At 41.9% G+C, this 18,358-nt stretch overlaps 1 protein-coding gene across 1 annotated transcript in view; it reads left to right on the forward strand.

The window, feature by feature from the left end:
* AGBL1 (ATP/GTP binding protein like 1) overlaps window positions 1–17,884 on the forward strand; it is a 332,766-nt gene extending 314,882 nt beyond the window's left edge. Inside the window, exon 23 of the mRNA XM_037393817.1 lies at window positions 16,022–17,884. Within this exon, the coding sequence (XP_037249714.1) occupies window positions 16,022–16,328 (307 nt within the window). The 3' untranslated portion in view covers window positions 16,329–17,884. The remainder of the gene's footprint in view (window positions 1–16,021) is intronic.
* Window positions 17,885–18,358: the final 474 nt, after the last annotated feature.

Below are 18,358 nucleotides of genomic sequence, written 5' to 3' on the forward strand. Positions count from 1 at the left end.
TTCTTCGACAGCACATCCTCCCCACTACACTTACTATTTTAAAACACTCCCAAGCACAAACTGGTTTATTTCAGTCCCTGCTATTACAGGCATTATATTGGGTATATATTTTATATATCATTCAATCTAATGCACACTTATAAATTCTCACAGAAAGAAATCCACAAACCATCTTTTAGCTAGCTATGGATGCTGCCTTCAGGGTCCATATACTAGTTGGTGGGGAGAAGAGGAGATTATACATATTTTTATGGATTCAAACACCAAATTAAATCTGAAATTAACATTCATCCATTTCCATTAATGATGCTGAAAGTTATTGTGAGACACTCAAGTGCTTAAATGGTAGGTGTCAGCTGAATCTTGTTCAGAAAGTTGTCCAAGGACTCTTGGGTATGTCATGCTGGGAAAGGGACTAAAACCCTGTCAGGTTCAAGTGAGAGTAGTATTTTTGGTTTTCCCCTCTCCCCTTCATTTCACTCTTTCCTAGCAGCCAGTTCCTATCTCTAAGGATATATCTTGTAATAATAATTGCTTGTTATCAGTGGATATTTTCCAGTACAGCAAAGATATCTGAATTCAAAGTCTCCAGCAGAGGAAATTGATAGGTCTGAGTTTAAGGAGTGTTAGGTTAATCCATCTCAAAGGAGACCCTCTGTAAGAAGTGAAATGATAGGCATTTCCTGGCTATAAGGAGTAGCGTGGGAGAAGGGTATGCCAAGCTTCTGAGGGGGCAGACATTGAAAGGAGCAAGGGAATAGACAGCTCAGCAAATTTTTTTCTTCCTTGATTGTTTCCCTGTGGATTTCTCTTGCATTGGAAATGTGTAAAACAGCACGAGAAGGTGGAAGGAAACATCTCTGAAGCTAGAGCTATTGGTTTGTGGTGACTGGTTTTGCTCCTCCACCATCAAAGATCTTTGGACATATGATTTAATGAATTCACCCTCAGCAGCTTAGGTTAATATGGCTCTAATTGTGTAAACGTGTTTAATTCTGGGCTTTTTGCTCCTAAATTCATAGGAGCCAGTTACATTAAATAGATGTGTGTCAGAGAAAGGCAACCGGCAGGGTCTGTGCGCTTTCACTGAGACTTGTTACTAAGGGCATGGCTGAAAAAGGTTGCCTAAGGGATGCTCTGCATCAGTGTATACAGCCCCTCAGACCTTGCTCTGCCACTTCCCAAATGCCATGCTTTCCCAGAACTACACAAGCAGGCACTGCTCTTCCAGGAGCGCCTGCCATTCGCACCGTGCCTTGCCATCGTGCCCATCTGTGGAGTAAGTGTGTAAGGCTGATGAGAAAAGTGGCACAGGCTCTCACTGCTGTTGTAATTATCATCAAATGATTGTCATTGCGCAGCAATCCTTACTCACTAGCAAACTAAGAAATACTCTGAGTATTAAGAGTTAGGGATCTAGGCTTGGCACCTTTGCCAAGTTTTGACACAGGGCGTATTTCTTTCATTCCTTAATATTGTTGCACTGGCTGTTCACTGATTTTAGAATTCTTCACTTTCGGTTCTAAACCCAAGAAGATTTAAAGCAGTGTTGTTCCCTGCCTCAGAAATGTCTGCAAAATTAGGGGTGAATTATGCTGTTCAGGAGTTCAGCTGCTCAGATGGGACATGCCAGTGCAGCTCCATGCACATCAGCAGACCTTTCCCTGATAAATCATCAGACTGCTTCCCTTTCCAGAAAGCAGTACGGGGTGTTTCAGGCTGTAAAGCCTGTATGTAAAGTAAACGCATTGTTATTTGAAAGTGATTCATACTGCTGGGAAGCCCAGAAAGGTAAGCTGATGTGTGGGTAAGCAATGGAGTGTAATAGCTCTGAGAAAACTGCTGCGCAATAACAGCTTTTGATTCCTTGCAGGATAAAACTGTATAACGTTGCCATCCTTCCTGTACCTTTCATGTGTACAGCACTTCATATACGTTAAGTGTATTACTTTGTCATCTGGACTGATAGCTGGCTGGTCTGACCCTCCTGAGCTTTGCTAGTCTGCTTGTGAGAAGTATGAAGTTTTCAAACAAAGTTTTAGGCTTTAAGGTAACATCTAAATTATAGATTTCTAAAATCGTCGTGGCAGTGTTTCTTGATATGCTGCTTTTTGAGCTGAGCTGATAACCCATCTTGCCTCAGAGATGCTTTTTTTCCTCCTTGATTCTGAATTGCCTGTATCATGCACCATTACATCTGACACAGTTTATCTGCGGGTTGGCTGTGCAGAAAAGGAGAAAGTCCGGCGTAAGCCTGGCAAATGCAGGGTGAAGTCAGCAGCAGTCTGACTGGGCTGCACCTGCTCTACCACCGTTATCTCCAGAATTCTGAGAACCTGGGTTCTTCCACAGCATACAGCATTTTGTTTAAGGGGTTATGTGTTACTGACACTAGAGCTGTTATGGCAGGGGTACCTGTGTGAAGCTGATGCAGCCAAAATTTCTGTAGAGAAAATGATGCCACCACGATTTGATGGAGAAGGAACAAGGCAAGAGATTCTATCACAGCAAACAGCAGTCAGGAACCCTGTGTGCATTCCTGAATAAAACCTTCCTAAATGCACCCCTCTGTAAAATGTGTTTGTGTGTTCTAGCACCTGGATTTGTGCTGTTTGTACTGGCAAATCTCATTTTTGTGGGCTTTTTCAATGCCTTAGGGGACAATCCATGAGCCAGAAATCACGATCTGGTCTTTTCCTGGTGTTTCAGTTCCTGGAAGACAGACTCCACCATGGGAAAAGCAGATGTCACTTTATTTTGGTGCAATAAACAGCTTCCTGAAGCAAAGAGACAAAATGAGGGGCTAGGAAAACAGAAATATGAAGGCAAATGCCAGGAAATACAAGATTTCCTGACTAACGAGGTTTTCAGGTCTATTGGAACCAGCACTCACAAGTCCTCAGTCTTTGTTTCTTTGAGCTGGATGACTGACTTCTTTCTGCTAGATAGGCGAGCTGGACAGCTTAAAATCAGAGGCCAGGCTGGGTACAGAAAATCTGGCAGCTCGTGACAGTTTCTTTCCCATCTGAATAATCTCTCCTTCACTTTTATGACCAGTTGTTTTCAGTACCGCAAGAATTACAACATTGGTCTTTGAAATACGATCTGGCAGCTAAGCCTTGATTTTACTGAGCACCTCTCTCTCCTCCTGATGTCAGCAGGAGTCCTACATCCTCATCATTCCTCCAGCTCAACTCTTCATTCCTGTCTGGCAGAATCACGAATACTCACTTCTTTCCCTAATGGATCTGGAAACTTGCTATTTTCTTTACTGAAGTCTTGGTTTGCTGAGAGAAGGTGTTGGACCAGGCCCACCAAATTTATTAAGCACCTATTTTCTTACTGCTTTCAGCGGAGAGAAAGGCACTTTCAGAGAAAAGGCAATTAAAGAGCTTTGCAACCTCATTCAGACTGGGCAGGTGATGGAGGGCCTCAGACACACCTTGGTGCTGCCACCGTGCCATAAGCTGGCTGGGCAGGTAGACTGGTGGAGCCATCTGCACCAGTGTTGTGGGGGGACTGGGGCACAGAGAGAAAAGCACTTTGCTCAAACCGACTGCAAGCCCACTGAGTGTTAAACCCGCATCTTTCAAACCCAAACATTTTAACCTCATGATTCAATTTTCCCGTGACGCACAGTCTGACATATCTTTTCAGTCACTTACTCTGCATACAAGAAACTGACCTTTTATCATTTTTGGTCGTAAATCAGAGTGTGACATTAAATGCTCGGGGTGCTTCTCTATGAAGTGATTGTTTCACTGCTCTGCAAGCTGTGCTCTAATTTGCTCCATCCATTCAAATACATGTCTTATTTTGATTAAATGAATACTTTTGTCAGTTTATGTTGCTTCGGCTTTCACTCAGAATACACTTGCTTCTGTGTTGCGTTAGAATTCTTTCAAGAATTTTAGTGGGCATTTATATATGCCTATATAAATATGCACACACATATCCACATACGGAAAAAGTAAGAAAATGGAATGCAACTTTCAGGTAAAAAACACAGACCATTTTGACAGGCATCTGAAAATTGATTTTTATAAAATATTTGGGAAATACTCCTGTGAACAGCGATTTTAAAAATTGCTCCCTGCTGGGAACTGATAAATGCTACAAGTTACAAATGAATTAATTTCAAAACAGCATCTCACTGTTATATAGATGAAACTTTATTAAATACCTACAACAGGAACACAGAAAAGTATTAGGAGATCTATTGTACAACAAATAGCAATGAAAACTTTTAGATGTGCTTTTACTATGTTCTTTTTGCCAGGCAATGCTGTCTCCTTAGATCAGAGGTAATGGTTGTTTTTCCTCTTTCCTGTTTACTGGGAATCATATGTTCCTGGCTGGAAGGTCCCTCTGGCGCAAAGAATCCCTTTAAACCCTGCTTGAGTTCTGAAGTAGGACGAAGGTGATGCCTCCTGTTTTTGTCAGCCACCCACGCCTACGGTTTTTCTTGTGTGCCAAACCACTAAAATTCATCCTTGCAACTCCTGACAGACAAATTTCAGGAGGCAGGGAGCGCAAAATGAAATATTTGCTATTCTTCATGAAACATCTGGTAGGGCTTTGGCAAGATCAAGGAATTAGCAAGAGTTGCCACTTATATGCTGTAGCTGATATTTTTTGTTGTCCTTAATGGAGTCCAAAGCATACGCAAATCAGCTGCATAATGAGTGAGGTTAAGCGAGGTTTTGGATTTGGTTCCATATGGTGTTAAAAACATAATTGATCAGAATGTTTTGAAATATATTGAACAAGAGTGTTGAGATTTGTTTTATCTGAATTTCATTAAGTCTGAGAAAAGATTTAGGATGAGGGCAGAGGCTGAAGTTTTAACCTGGAACTATTATCGGTTCTCTATGATCACACATACTTCATCAGACATTTCTGCTATAATCCCACTTCAATTTGCTTTAGAAGCAAGATAGATTTCTTTGACCTTGCCTTCTCTGCTTTTTATACTTATAGGTACACACACAGAGAGAGATTCTCTGTCTTTCCTAATTATAATACTGACTAAACACGCTTGCTCTCCGCAGGAAAGGGTGAGAGAACAAAAGTTCCATATTAGTCTCAGAGCTTCTTACACTACAGAAAATTTCTCAGATCAGTTATGATGAACATTCCTAGAATGACAAGCACAACTTTTAGGGGGATTATGATTTTGCAGATGTGTGTTGGAATCCTTTCAATAAATTTGTGATAACATGGGACATTGTAGAGATGAAGTGGCTTTGGGAGATGGCCATATGGACTGATGTCCGTCAGCTGGAACTTCTTAGGCTTCGGTGCTTTGCCATCATATTGGCATAAATTAGTTGTTTTCAGTATGCTCCAGAAACTGTTTTCTCTGACTCTTACGCTGAGATTTTCCTGAATGTCTTTTTAGAAGCAGAATTCAATGGTAAACCAGCTGTTGAACACTCATATTGTGCCATATGCTCTCCTGTCTTTGGACACTCCAGAAACAAATCATTCTTTTTACCAGAGCTCAGTACTTTCATACCCAGTCATTGCTTACCTACTTGAAGAGATATGATTGTGAAAGAAAAAACAAGCTATACAGAAAGGTTTCTAAAACAGTCATTCCTTAATTTAAAGGGTACAAAAATGAATCAGGTTCACGTGTAGTAGGAATATGTCCATATTTCCTTACTGAGAATCCAAGATCTTAACTTTTGTCTCACAGTCTTGCTTTTAGCTTCTAATTTTAGCTCTTAAATAGCTGATTAACATAATTTATGTTTTAGACAACCATTTCTGCCTGCCTGTTGACAATCCTATTATATCTCAAGCCCTACCCAGATGGTCTAAGTCTCCTTTCAGGTGACCTGTTCCTTTGTCAACACTCACCTGAAGACAAGAGTCAAAGAACTGGTTTGCCCTGGTCAGTAGCCAGCTCTTTCACTGGGATTGCTTCCACTTAAATGCGATAACATCAAGGTTCAGTGACCATCTATTGTCAACTCTCAGCTAGTTGTAGGAGGGTCTCCTGACACCTCCTAGGTCTTGTAATGAAAATTGTGCTCTGAATACAGAACAAACCATGTAATTGTGTAGGTGTGTGGGTGTCTGAGTATATGCCTATATACGTATATGTGTATCTATTATTTATCTACCCATAAGGAAAGTTAGCTAAGGGATAGTGATCTATATTGTGTGCTTATATAGACATATTTATATATTTTGTGATTTAATGTCAATTGATAATTAGGCACCATGCAGCTGTTCGATCATACCCATAGCCCCCTGCCGTGAGTTGGGGAGGAGATTCAGGAAAAAGGTAAAAATTGAGGGTTGAAGTAAGAACAATTTAATAATTGAAATAAAATATATTAATATTAATAATAACTATTATTGTTGTTGTGGTGGTGGTGGTGATGATGATGATGGAAGTGAGAGAGGCAGAGAGAGGAATAAAACCCAAACAATAAAAACACCCCAGTGATGCACAATACAGCTGCTCACCGTCTGTTGGCCGATGCCTGGCCAGTCCCCGAGCAGTGATCAGCCAGCCCTGACCAACTCCCCCAGTCTGCACACTGAGCACGATGCTCTATGGCACGGAATATCCCTTTGGCTAGTTCGGATCAGCTGTCCTGGCTCTGCTCCCTCCCAGCTCCTTGTGCACCTCCTCACTGGCACAGCACGGGAAACTGGAAAGTCCTTGGTTTAGAGAAAGCACTGTTTAGCAACAACTGAAACGTCAGTGTGATATCAGCGTCATTCTCCTACTAAATCCAAAACACAGCGCTGTACCAGCTACCAAGAAGAAAATTAACTGTCCCAGCTGAAACCAGGACACATACACACACATATACAAATTTATCGTCGATAGATTCTCTGAAACAGAGTGGTTTTCAGCTGAAAATAGACTTTCATGAAGAAAAGTTAGCAACCAAGAGGTTTCTTTCTTCTCCAAGGGGTATAGTGGTTAGAATTCAGTCATATACAGCAGTCATTAGTTCAGACAGGTAGTTACATGTCTGTCTGGTGTGCAAACAAATATTTGCATGCATAGTTATCTGACCCAAAACCCATGTACATAAAACAGTTATGTAACTAAAGTGCAGCCTAGATCTGTCTTGGCCACCTTAAAACACTTTGTTTTCAAAATCCCAAATGCCTTAAGTCACTCAGAGAGAACTAAGGGTATATACATCTGGAACACGGACTTTTGAAATTAGACATATAGAACCAATTACAAAATTCGGATGAAGTCAGTAGAATTATATGAAACAGCACCAAGGGAAAGAAGAACCCAGGAGAACCTGCATGTCTTTACATTATTTATCCTCAGCAGTACAATTTTTCAGCGTCTAAGCCAAAATCTTTCCACGTTTTTTTCCCCCCTACAGTGCCAATGTTTCCGTTACTGGAAGGATCCAAAAGCAATTGCAAGGATTCCAATAATCTTCCTGTATTACTGTGGCTGGACTGCTAAGTATCATCAATAACATGATTATCGTTTTAAGAAGAAATTGCTTGAGGTAGAGACACTGTGAGAAGAGCTCCCAAACACTTTCAAAAACATATTCAGCAACTCTTACATTATTCAGTGTCCTAATGAGTTCTGGTAGTCTTAGTAAATACCTTCCCATAGAGGGGGACTTGACTGCTCATGTTTCCACAGGAAGCTTAAGCCATAGAAAGCCAAAATGTTACCTGTTTTGGAAACATTTCTTCTGATTCTTAAAGTCAGACTAAATCCAAGTCACTGACAGTGCTGGCTGGTGGATGGATATAATCTATTTTATGCTACCTATCTTTTTCTTCCTGAATTTATCTCCCATTTTTAATGAATATAACAAGATCACAATGGACCAGATCTTAAACCATTTACTCTTAGGTGTTTCGCTGACCATGGATTTCTGCTCAGCATAAGACTGCAATGTCTAGTCAAAGGTAGCAAAACAAACCTGTAAAGGATTTCAACAGCAAACATGGGTTGAGCTGCCTTTGTGCTTGTCCAGAGCTGATGCTGTGTGATGTTGTTTTAAATAAACACCAAGTTTTAGTGTAATAAGTATCTAAAAAGCAAGATCAGGACTATGCTTTCTCAAGACACTCTAACCCAGGCTCAGTCTCCCAACAGTGCCTGAATATATCATATGTCTTCTTATAAAGGTCTTCAACTTGTTTAAAATTTGTGTTTCGGGGCTTCAGCTCTGGTGTCCAGGAATTTTGGCCCAAATCTCAAGAGCATGGTGCTGTGCAGATATAGGAAGTCAGGTCTCAAGTTTTCTTCAGGGATGTCTCATGTTGCCAAGGACTTCACACAAAAGCCAGTGCTGGGCACCAGTTTTAGGTGAATAAGTTGTTCCCCACTTGTGCAGAAGAGCTGAACCTGTCTGGTGTGACTGAAATTTCACAGGTCGCATGGTATGTCTGTGCAGATACAGCCAGTTTGCCATGCTTACGCCCCTGCTTTGGTTCGTCTCTCTCTTCTCACCATAGGTAAGTAGAAACTTCACTCGATACCCTTTAGCTTCTCAATGTTGATGGGGGTACAACTGCTTTGCTCACACTTGCCTTTCCAAGCAGCATATTTATAAGGTTTTCAGTGTTTTCTCCAAGCCAGGTATTGCACTATGTGAAAGAGAGCATCATCACAAACCAAAGGTCACAAATGCCTCCTAAAGTACACACAGGGTGGTGCTTTCACGTGCTGAAAGGTAAATGTATTAAAGATAGAAAGAGAGAAAACCTAAGAACTGTTGAAGGGTGAGAGAAGGAAAAGTAGTTAGCTGTGGTGTCTGCACCAACCGTCCTAGCTCCATTTCGTGGCTGACTCATCTTTGTTCAAATCAGTGGGTTTTATTAATGCTTACAAACCTACAGCTATAAGAATGCTAAAGATGCAATGTTAACCCTGCACTGCTATATAGATTGCTTCTCTATTAGGAAGAAATTAATGATCGTTCACAAGACTGAATCCACAGCCTCTGGCTTCTCACCATTTTTTCCATTCTGCAAGTCTAAAGACCATTTCATGTGAATTTTATTGGTTAGCATTAGAAATGCGCCTGTATTTGAACTGAGATAGCTGGAATCCAGGAATTTAGTGTAATGTCAAGCCTAGTACCCTTCAAATGGGACAAAAATGCCTCCTTGTCCTCTATACAAACTCATCTTTCACAGAAAGATCAAAGCTGTACCAATGACATGGTGCAATTCAATTAAATGCAGTTCTTCATATTCACACAAGGCTTTTCAGTTTCCCAACCATGTGTAACGAGAGGTGTGCGCTCATCATTCCCTCTGCTCTTACAGCAATCACCAGCCATCTTCTCACCAATAAGGAGAATGGAAACAGTCAGTCCTGAGATGTCTCAGAGAGCTTCTGCAAGCCGCAAGTAAAAATCTGTCCAGGGCTAAATTGTTGCAAGCCTGAATGAACATTAGGGGACAGTATTGGCCAGGAGTCAGCCGGTTTCTTGCTCTTCATTCTCTGTTTATTTACAAGTTGTCTTCCCTTCTCTCTAAACGATAAAGCCCAACTTGCTCCTTGCTTATCTGATGCACCAGACATCCATTTTTAATCTGGCAAAATAAATTATAAATATTACAGCCTACAATTACCCTGGGAACTCCTGAAAAACTGATTAGTACAAGTCTCAGCAATGAATTACACCTTTCTCCTGGTTATTTGCAGCAGGAGGGGAAAAAAAACAACCCTACGTTCAAAACAAGACCAAACATCTCTCAGCCATAGCAAACAGAATTCAAGGCAGTATTTAATTATGTTCGTATTGTTTGTGAAAGGATGTGCCGTGGTGGGCTGAAAGCCAGGGCACCTGGCATTGCCTTGGGCTTAGCACGCATTTTCTCAGGAGATGTTGTAAGATGCAAAAGTCCTTGGCAGAGTCTTGGGAAAGGGAAATCTCATGGGAGCCTACAAAGTTCGTATCATTATTGTTTACTGTGTAGCAACAGAGGAGGCAAATGCAATAATTCTTTAGAGCTGGAGCCATCTTGCATCAGTACCTAGCTGATTCCCTCCCTTGGCAAGGAACGGATACAGCGCTGTGTTTTGGATTTAGTAGGAGAATGACGTTGATATCACACTGACGTTTCAGTTGTTGCTAAACAGTGCTTTCTCTAAACCAAGGACTTACCGGTTTCCCGTGCTGTGCCAGTGAGGAGCTGCATGAGGAGCTGGGAGGGAGCAGAGCCAGGACAGCTGACCCCAACTAGCCAAAGGGATATTCCATGCCATAGAGCATCGTGCTCAGTGTGCGAACTGGGGGAGTTGGTCAGGGCTGGCTGATCACTGCTCGGGGACTGGCTGGGCATCGAGCAGGTGGTGAGCAGCTGTATTGTGCATCACTTGTATTTCTTGGGTTTTATTCCTGTCTCTCTCTTTTTGTTGTCTCCCTTTACTACTACTACTACTATATTATTACTATTATTATTATTGTAATCATCATCATCATTAGCTTTATTTCAATTATTGAACTGTTCTGATCTCAAGCCACAGGTTTTACCTTTTTCCAGTTCCCCTCCCCATCCCATTGGGGATGGGGGTGTGGGGAGTGAGCAAGCTCCTGCTGGTACTTAGTTGCTGGCTGGGGTTAAACCATGGCACAAGGTCAGGGACTAAATAGAGCCTTGTCTGGCTTTTCTTAGGCAGGAGGGCAAGCCAGGCTGCTGTCTGGGGAGCTCCTGAATTGCAGAGATGAAATTAGAAAGTCATTACAAGGTGTGCACCAAACCTTGTAGCAAGCAAATCAAGACAAAAAGGGCAGACTAAAGTCCTTCTTTATTGGCATCTTGTTGCTGTAGTGTATTTCTTACAGGTGTAATTACCTGAAAGCATCATAGTTGTTTCACTTATGTCCTAAAATACTGCTTTATGAAGCTATTAAAGGGAGAATTGTACTCTGGGATAACAGCAAATGCAGCTGCTTAAGATTCATTTTAGATTCATTACAAGACTTCAGAAGCAGTATTCCTGTAAAATACTTTTAATAAAACATATGGATTCCTCAAAAGCAAAACCATGCAAGACCACACACCCTTTCAGATTTGGTTGTGTAGGTGGAATTTTAATGTTAAAAAAAAGAAGGGTGAGGCAATCCCAATTCACTGCAGAGAGGACAGCATATCTTTAAAAGCTGCAGGACACTTTACTTACCAGAACATAAGCACATGTTCATACAATTGGTAAAACTGTTGGAGAAGAATGAGAGATTCCCCTTCTGTGCGTATGATAACTGTGGTGAGGGAACGTGTTGGGGTCTCTGATCCCTGCTTGAGTGGAGAAAAAGTGCACCCTTCTTTCAGGTGTATGCTGTAATTGCTGAGAACTTGGCCTGTGTAGGTCAGACATGTGTCTTTTTTTCTGTTTTCTCACAGGGAAATGACTGATATTTTGAAAAAAAAAAAATCTGCCTTATTTAGTTTATGAACTGTATCAGAGACGTCCTTGGCTCATTATATGCAGCCACATCCCTGCTTTGGGCAGCTTCGAAAGGATTGGGATGTCATGATAACGAGAAAGTTTAAGGAAAGGAGAAAATAGGGTTACAGACAGGGTGATTGTGCAGCTACCGGGGTGTTATTTTTCACTGCAGAGAGATGAAGACATGTTTACTTGTCTGTTGATGCATTCTTCCCAGGGAGTCTTTGGTACGTCCATAACCAGCACTGGTCTCCAGACTTAGAATTTTCCTCTTTTTTGTGTGAAGCCTTTAACCACTCACTTCCAGTTTTGCTCTGGCAAGACTGCAGCAAATTTCTTAAGAGTGAGAGGAGCAATGTGAAAAAGGAATAAATGCTTCATTTCCTTCTCTAACACACTGCACCTGCGAGGCTTGTCAAGTGAAGGTCAAGCAGCAACCCTGAACAATAGTCACAGATTCCCTAAGAGGGACAGTTGTCAGTGCCTGTTCTTTCCAGCAGAAAAAATAAAACACATTCTATTTTGAGCCAGTCAGTAGAATAGATAGAGAGTGGGTGACCTGCCACACAACCAAAATGTGAGTGAAAAATCTTGAGAAATTACTTAGGAAATCTCCAGGTTTTTCTCTATGCCCTGGAAGTGTATGCACAAGTGAAGGAGAATTATGTATGGAAGAGGGATCACCAGTCATCCCCATGTACAGCAAGCAGCTCTAGTTTATCAACCACAACTATAGACTGTCTTACGTGCAGTTCAGCAAGACAGCTGACTTGCAAGGTTTCTGTCCAGCTGTGACCCAACAGGTAAGCTGATATAGAATAAGGGGTTTTCAGGAAGCAACCAAAAGAAGTGGGTTTCAGTCATACCAGAAAGCTGCAGTTATGTTGACATGTAAGGAGGGACTGGGCTTCCTTCTCCTTCTCCTCATGTAAAGTCAGCAGAAAACCGGAATTATTTTATAGGGTACCAAAGCTTGCTTGCTTTCCAAAACCAAGCAAACAAACACCCACACCCACATGGAAAAAAAGAAAACTAATTAAGATCAAGTCATATCCCAATAAATAAGCAAATTACAAATCAAAACAAAGAAAATCTATTTATCACATCATAAAGTTGCAAATTGCTGTTGTGTTCCCATCGGCTGGAATAGACGAGGGCTACGAGACTGTAGGTTTTGAATTAGTAGATCAACCAACATGTGTACATGTTTTATTGTGTTAGCTGGGGGACTGTTGGCTGTAGAAATATTACCAGCCTTCCCTCCCCCTCTCCTGCACTGTGTTCACGTTCAGTGGTATTCATAGACCATATTTGTCTTGGAGTTCTCTAATGTAATGTCATTGGTTTTCCTCATTGTTTACCTTCTGTAAGACAACATCATTATTCTTCGGTAAATCTTTTTCATGTCCCCTGGAGGGCTTTTTTTTTCTTTTTTTTTTTTTTTGGGGGGGGGGTGTTGTGTGTGTGTGTGTGTGTAGGAATTCTTTTGCAGCTTTTAAAAATTGGATCTAACAAACAAAAATGCCAAGAACCTACCCCTAACAAAACCCCCACAACTCTTTTTTGGAAAAAAAAAAAAAAAAAGCAAGGCACTCCCTCTGCAATGTTATGCAATAGTCTAGTTGTTGGCATTTCTACTCATTACTATGTTTCATCATTTGCATTCTTTCCTAAAGGAGCTGGTCTTTGTGATGTGGAGAAGCAGCATGTAATGACTTTGGCAGCTTCATTAGCGGGGTCTAGCCCGCTTCCCAAATACCGCGTGCTGCCACCTCTCTTCTTTCAGAGAAACCTCTAACCTGCTGGTTTGAACTATCCCATTTGTTTTGCTTTGCTATGTGTTTTAAATCTTCCTGCAATAGAAAGTGAATTATTGGGTTGGAAAATTCCATATAGTAGAGACATGTAACTGGTGTGTAGAGTTTGGTAGTGTGATAAAGAGCCTTTCAACGTTTAAGTCACCGGTGTGATTACGGCCTGTGCTGGCAGCGAGAGGAAGCTGGTATCATCTATTTGCTGTTTGGTAGCTCATTATGTGATATGTGGTGGTGGCATTGATCCAGTGGGTATCAGTCCAAATTGGAGAAACTACTACTAAGGTCAGTGCTAATTGGCTTGCTCGTTCACTGTCACAGCGAAGGGACAAAGGGCAGAACAAACTAGTAAGAAACTCTTCTTTCCTGACCTCTAGTCATGGTCGAGGGACATCCTCATTTGCGGGCAGCCTCTCCCTGCATTATATCTGCCCAGGTATTCAGTTGCCACAGTCCTGGTGTCTTGAGTACTGTGTATGCAGGAAACAAGGGAGAGCTTTTGAAGTCCATTACAAGAGTTTTATGCATAAATACTTGCTTCCTAAAGACTATCCCTTAAGTCTTCAATATAAGGAAATGGCAGTTTTGTATGTTTTTCTCCTTCGTATTGTTTGTTGTCTTCCAGATTTCCCTTCCATAGTGAAGTGGTTTTGTGCTAGGACTCATATTACCCTTCTTGTCAGAAATCCAGTCTCAAAATCATTTAAGCTATCAAAAAATTCAGAAGGTCCTCTGTTATTTGTTTTCCCAGCTTTAAGTAATAATAGGGAGTTTTTAAATAAAATTATCCTGTTAATGCAAATGTTTGACCTGCTGTTCCTAGGTTGAAAACTGAACTGTTCCATCTGTAAAATATCAGTGAGTTGGGTGGCAGCTCTGCTCTGTCCCAACAGCATTAGCAGCTCCTCCCAAACACCCAAGTGCAATATTGAATATAGTTATGCTTTGGTTCCTTTTGATTGCAGAGCCACAAAGGCAGAGCTTATAAAGGAAAAATCTAGTTCCCCTGAGTTTAGTCAGCTTTGAACATTATCATAGGTACTTGGTATCATGGTAATTCATGTCATACCTGTATCTGATAAAAAAAGAAGAAATCAAACCCACTGGTCAGACTCATTAGAGACCACTGCTTGTTGCCATTTGTGCTGGGAGGATTGTCCTGGCTGGTTTGTTTTGTTTCATGTCACATACTCAGTTTCAGTATGAATTCTTCCTGACCCAGATTTCTGAGCAGACTGAAGTGGAGCCAGAAACTGTAGAGTGCATAATTATTCTTTTATTTATTTTTAAGCTGTACAGCTCTATTAAGCTTTCATAGAATCCTTTATACCCAGCCTTTGAAGTAAACTAAGCCAGAGATCAGCCAGAGAAGTGGGTTGACATTACTTGTTTCTGCTTGCGGAGTAGTCTGTATACAGTTAAGACCTGGAGTCTCAAAGCTGAGAAAATCTCATACCTTTTTTGGAGTGCAGAAGAGAGGAGGGATCGATACATCCAAAAGCAATACTTCACACCTTTGGTATGTTCTGAAACCTCAGATGCTGGCACTGCTGTGAAACAGCTGAGAGCTGGAAGATTATTCCGGTTACTGACATGTAAATGAGCAGACCACACATTAAAGCTGTGTATGCTCCATCTGCCAAGCCATTCATTCTCCCCAGCTTGGGACAAATTAGAAACTCTGGCCCAGAGGTGGAAGATTATTATTCCTTTCCCAGTCCCCCAAAGCAATACATTCGCCTGCTTTGAGTCTCATTGAAAACATTGACCTGGAGGTGAAAAACACAGTATCTGTCCTCCTGATTGATCCAGGCTCTGACCCCGGCAGCATTAAAACCACAAGCTTCTTTCTGGTCTCAAAAACTACCCAGCTGCCCTCCTAGGCTCAGGGCCAAATGGGAACTAGGCAGCTAGGTAGGAGAGCGACCCTATCCCCCGGAGCCATCTAGTCTAGTGGCTCCGACTCTGCCATAAATACTGCATCGTGCTAACCTAATACAGTATGAATCAAAAGCGGACATGTAAAGAAAGCCTACGACTGTTCCTGTAAGTAAATGGCAGGAGGCTAAGCTGGTGTAACCTACCCTTCTGAGAGCCAGATGACGTAGCTGTGACATCCATTTAGAGTCTTTCCTCAGCTATTCAGACTTGCCTCTGAATTTGGCCCTTCCTCAGGAAGTCATGTTGTCAAAGCCTTTTCATTCTCCTTCCAAAACACAACCGCTCCTGGTATTTCTGCCCTTCTCGGAGCCAGTGCGCTTGAAGACCTGAAAGCCCCCACGTTTTGTTTGTACCACCTCTTGTTAGCAGTGCTCTGAGCTTGCACAGACCAGGAGGAAAAGATGCCAAAGCACTTCAACCACCTGGATTAATTAGGTCTTACACTAAATGTGGAACTACAATGAGGTGAATGATGATTAAACCAGCAACCTTCTGGAAATGGAATATCTCTTCCTCTACTATATTTCTGCTTCGATAACCTTGTAAGTGCCTCAAGGCGAGAATGGTGTTGTCTGTATATACAGCACTGTGTTTCTGTATAAGCAATAGCAATAATAATGATAACAATAATGATGCATTTCTCCTGTGAGGTAGGTAAGAATCACTCTTCATTTTACCAATGGTGAAACAGGCACAAAGACATACAGGATCTTGCTTAGTGCCATCTCATGCCTTATTAGCAGAGACAGGACCAAACCCAGGAAAGACATTTCCCTGTTGCTTGCTCTTACCCCTAGACCAACACACGCTCCTTTGATGATGTCCAGTTTTTCTTGTGATTTTTCTGCAGAAGTTGCAACAACAGCAGCCTGGAGACTGATGATGAGCCACCTTGTGTGGAAGAAGTCGATTATAATACTGACAGTTGCTCTGATAGTGAAGAGGACTTCTTGGAGCTGGACCAAGAGATCCAGGAGTGCCTCTCGTGGGTGGAAGGAGAGACAGAAGATGCAGGAGAAACCATGGGACAGACATGCAACTCCAAAGCTCTCAGGGGGCTCTACATTTCCAGCCAACCAGCATCCAACAGTACGGCTCTGCCTCTGCGTTCAACAGCACTTGGGGTGTACAGTGGGTTCAAGAGCAGTCCTGTGTGAGCAAGGCTTTGACTCGCAGAGCAGTAAGGAAGTGGGTTACTGCTCATGTTTGCCTGTTTGCCAGCTTCAGAATCCTTCCCAAATGTGTTGCTCCAGCTCTGAATAGAAAATTGGCTGTATGTTTGTGTTATTTGTATACATACTTATATTGATAATGACTCCTTATGCTTTGTACACAAGGCAGAGTGAGGGGCCACTGGCCCAGGTGATACGGTGTGAGAACATAGTTGATTCCTAAACATAATTCCCAGTTTTACAGCTGCCTCTGCTATGTGGTTTCATACAGGTTGACCTGAGGAATGGTATTCTGAGACCAAGGAACCAGAAATGATTCTCCTTTTCCTAGTTTAGGCTCTTACAGGAAGCAGCCTTTGCCTAGACAAGTGACAGTCACTGATGCCTTTGGCCAGAGCTCTCCACTGCCATTCTTTTCTCTTGAGCTGTAGAGCATGCATCCGATTCCTGTCTGACCACCATTCTTACAGCGTGTTCAACAGGTTGGGTCAGGCTGTGCATGCTTTTGAGCTGGTCATATCTCAGCAACAGTGTCAGAAATCCGGTGTGCCATAGTAAGGAAAGCACCAGTGACAGTACAGAGTGGTCTTCTGGAAACCTGGGCTAAATTCACCTCTTTGCTGAACTGGAATGATCTAGTCCAGTGTAATCTCAATTGAGTCACATCATGCTTGAACTAATGGGCCTAAGTGCAGAATTTGTTTCACAGATGCTGTGAAATTATATTTTCTCTATGAGACATCCTTCCAGCTAAGAGAATACAGATACAACAGTCCATCCTGGAGAGCTAGAGCTACTATTTAAAGTTATTGGGAGTGAGAGGGATTTGGTGCATTTTAAGGAGTAAAACATGTTCTTTTGTGGTAGCCAGGGTCCCCCAATATTCTGTCAATAGATGAGTGATGGTGGCAATGTCCAAGAGTGAATGTAGCTCAAGCATCAGTCCAGTGACTGATTATTCTTTGTTAGTTTTATTGTGGTACCATGAAGAAAACCTAGTTCATGGAACAGGACTCCATTGTGCCAGACAGTAATATAGAATCACAGAATCATAGAATCGTTTAGGTTGGAAAAGACCCTTACGGTCATCAAGTCCAACTATAAATCTAACACTGCCAAGTCCACCTATAGTAGAAGACTTTACTGGGAGGTTATATATGGGACATGTTCTACCAGTGACCTCATAAGGGAGTCAGAACAGCTTCTCTTTCGATCCCCAAATGAAAAACATAAAATTAAATTTCTTCTAAAATTACCTGCAAACAGATCCTGATTCCTGAGAACGCAACATGGGCTGAGGACCCATGCGTGTGCCTGACATCCCTAAAGCATGAAGCCCACGTCCCTGCATCTCACACCTCATATTCCCTGAACTTCTCATGTGTCTTAGACTCTGCTGCTGCAAATGGGGAATTGCCCTGAATCCAAATGGAATTAATTGCATGATGCAAGAGGCTCCTAACTCTGTCACTACTCTATGAGGCTCAAGGAGAAGGATGAATGTATATTGTGTTGTAGCATTACAGCCTATAAGGCCTCCATTACCAGTGATTTTTATTATTAATATTGATGTGTGAATAAAAGCACCATCCTGTCATCTTTATGCTGTTTGTGGAAAGAATTGCTGGTGCAGAATGAGGTTTTATCTGATGCATGTCTGAACGCCTTTTCCCAGACTACCTAGACATACGTTCCCACAGGAGCTTGCTCTTTGGAGAAATTGCCTCTTCCTGTCCTGCTGGGTTTCCAGTACCTGGGTGTTTTAAAGTCTTCACCAGCACATGAGAGTTCTCTGTGTCTCTCGCTCTCTTTTTATGATGCTGCTCAAAAGACAGGCAGCTTGGGTCTTTAGAAGCTGAGCTTCTTAGACCAAACTAATTCATTAGGTATGGTGTGTGTCTCTGTACAGATGTCCTGTTCTGCTTGCTTTAGTGTGCAGCTTGTTGTACACAATACCGAATTTTCATAAAAGGCTGGCTCACAGGAATGGACAGAGGTGAAACAGGTGTTCCTAT

Source organism: Falco rusticolus, chromosome 7 (genome assembly GCF_015220075.1).
Source record: "Falco rusticolus isolate bFalRus1 chromosome 7, bFalRus1.pri, whole genome shotgun sequence".
In the NCBI taxonomy this organism is placed as follows: Eukaryota; Metazoa; Chordata; class Aves; order Falconiformes; family Falconidae; genus Falco; species Falco rusticolus.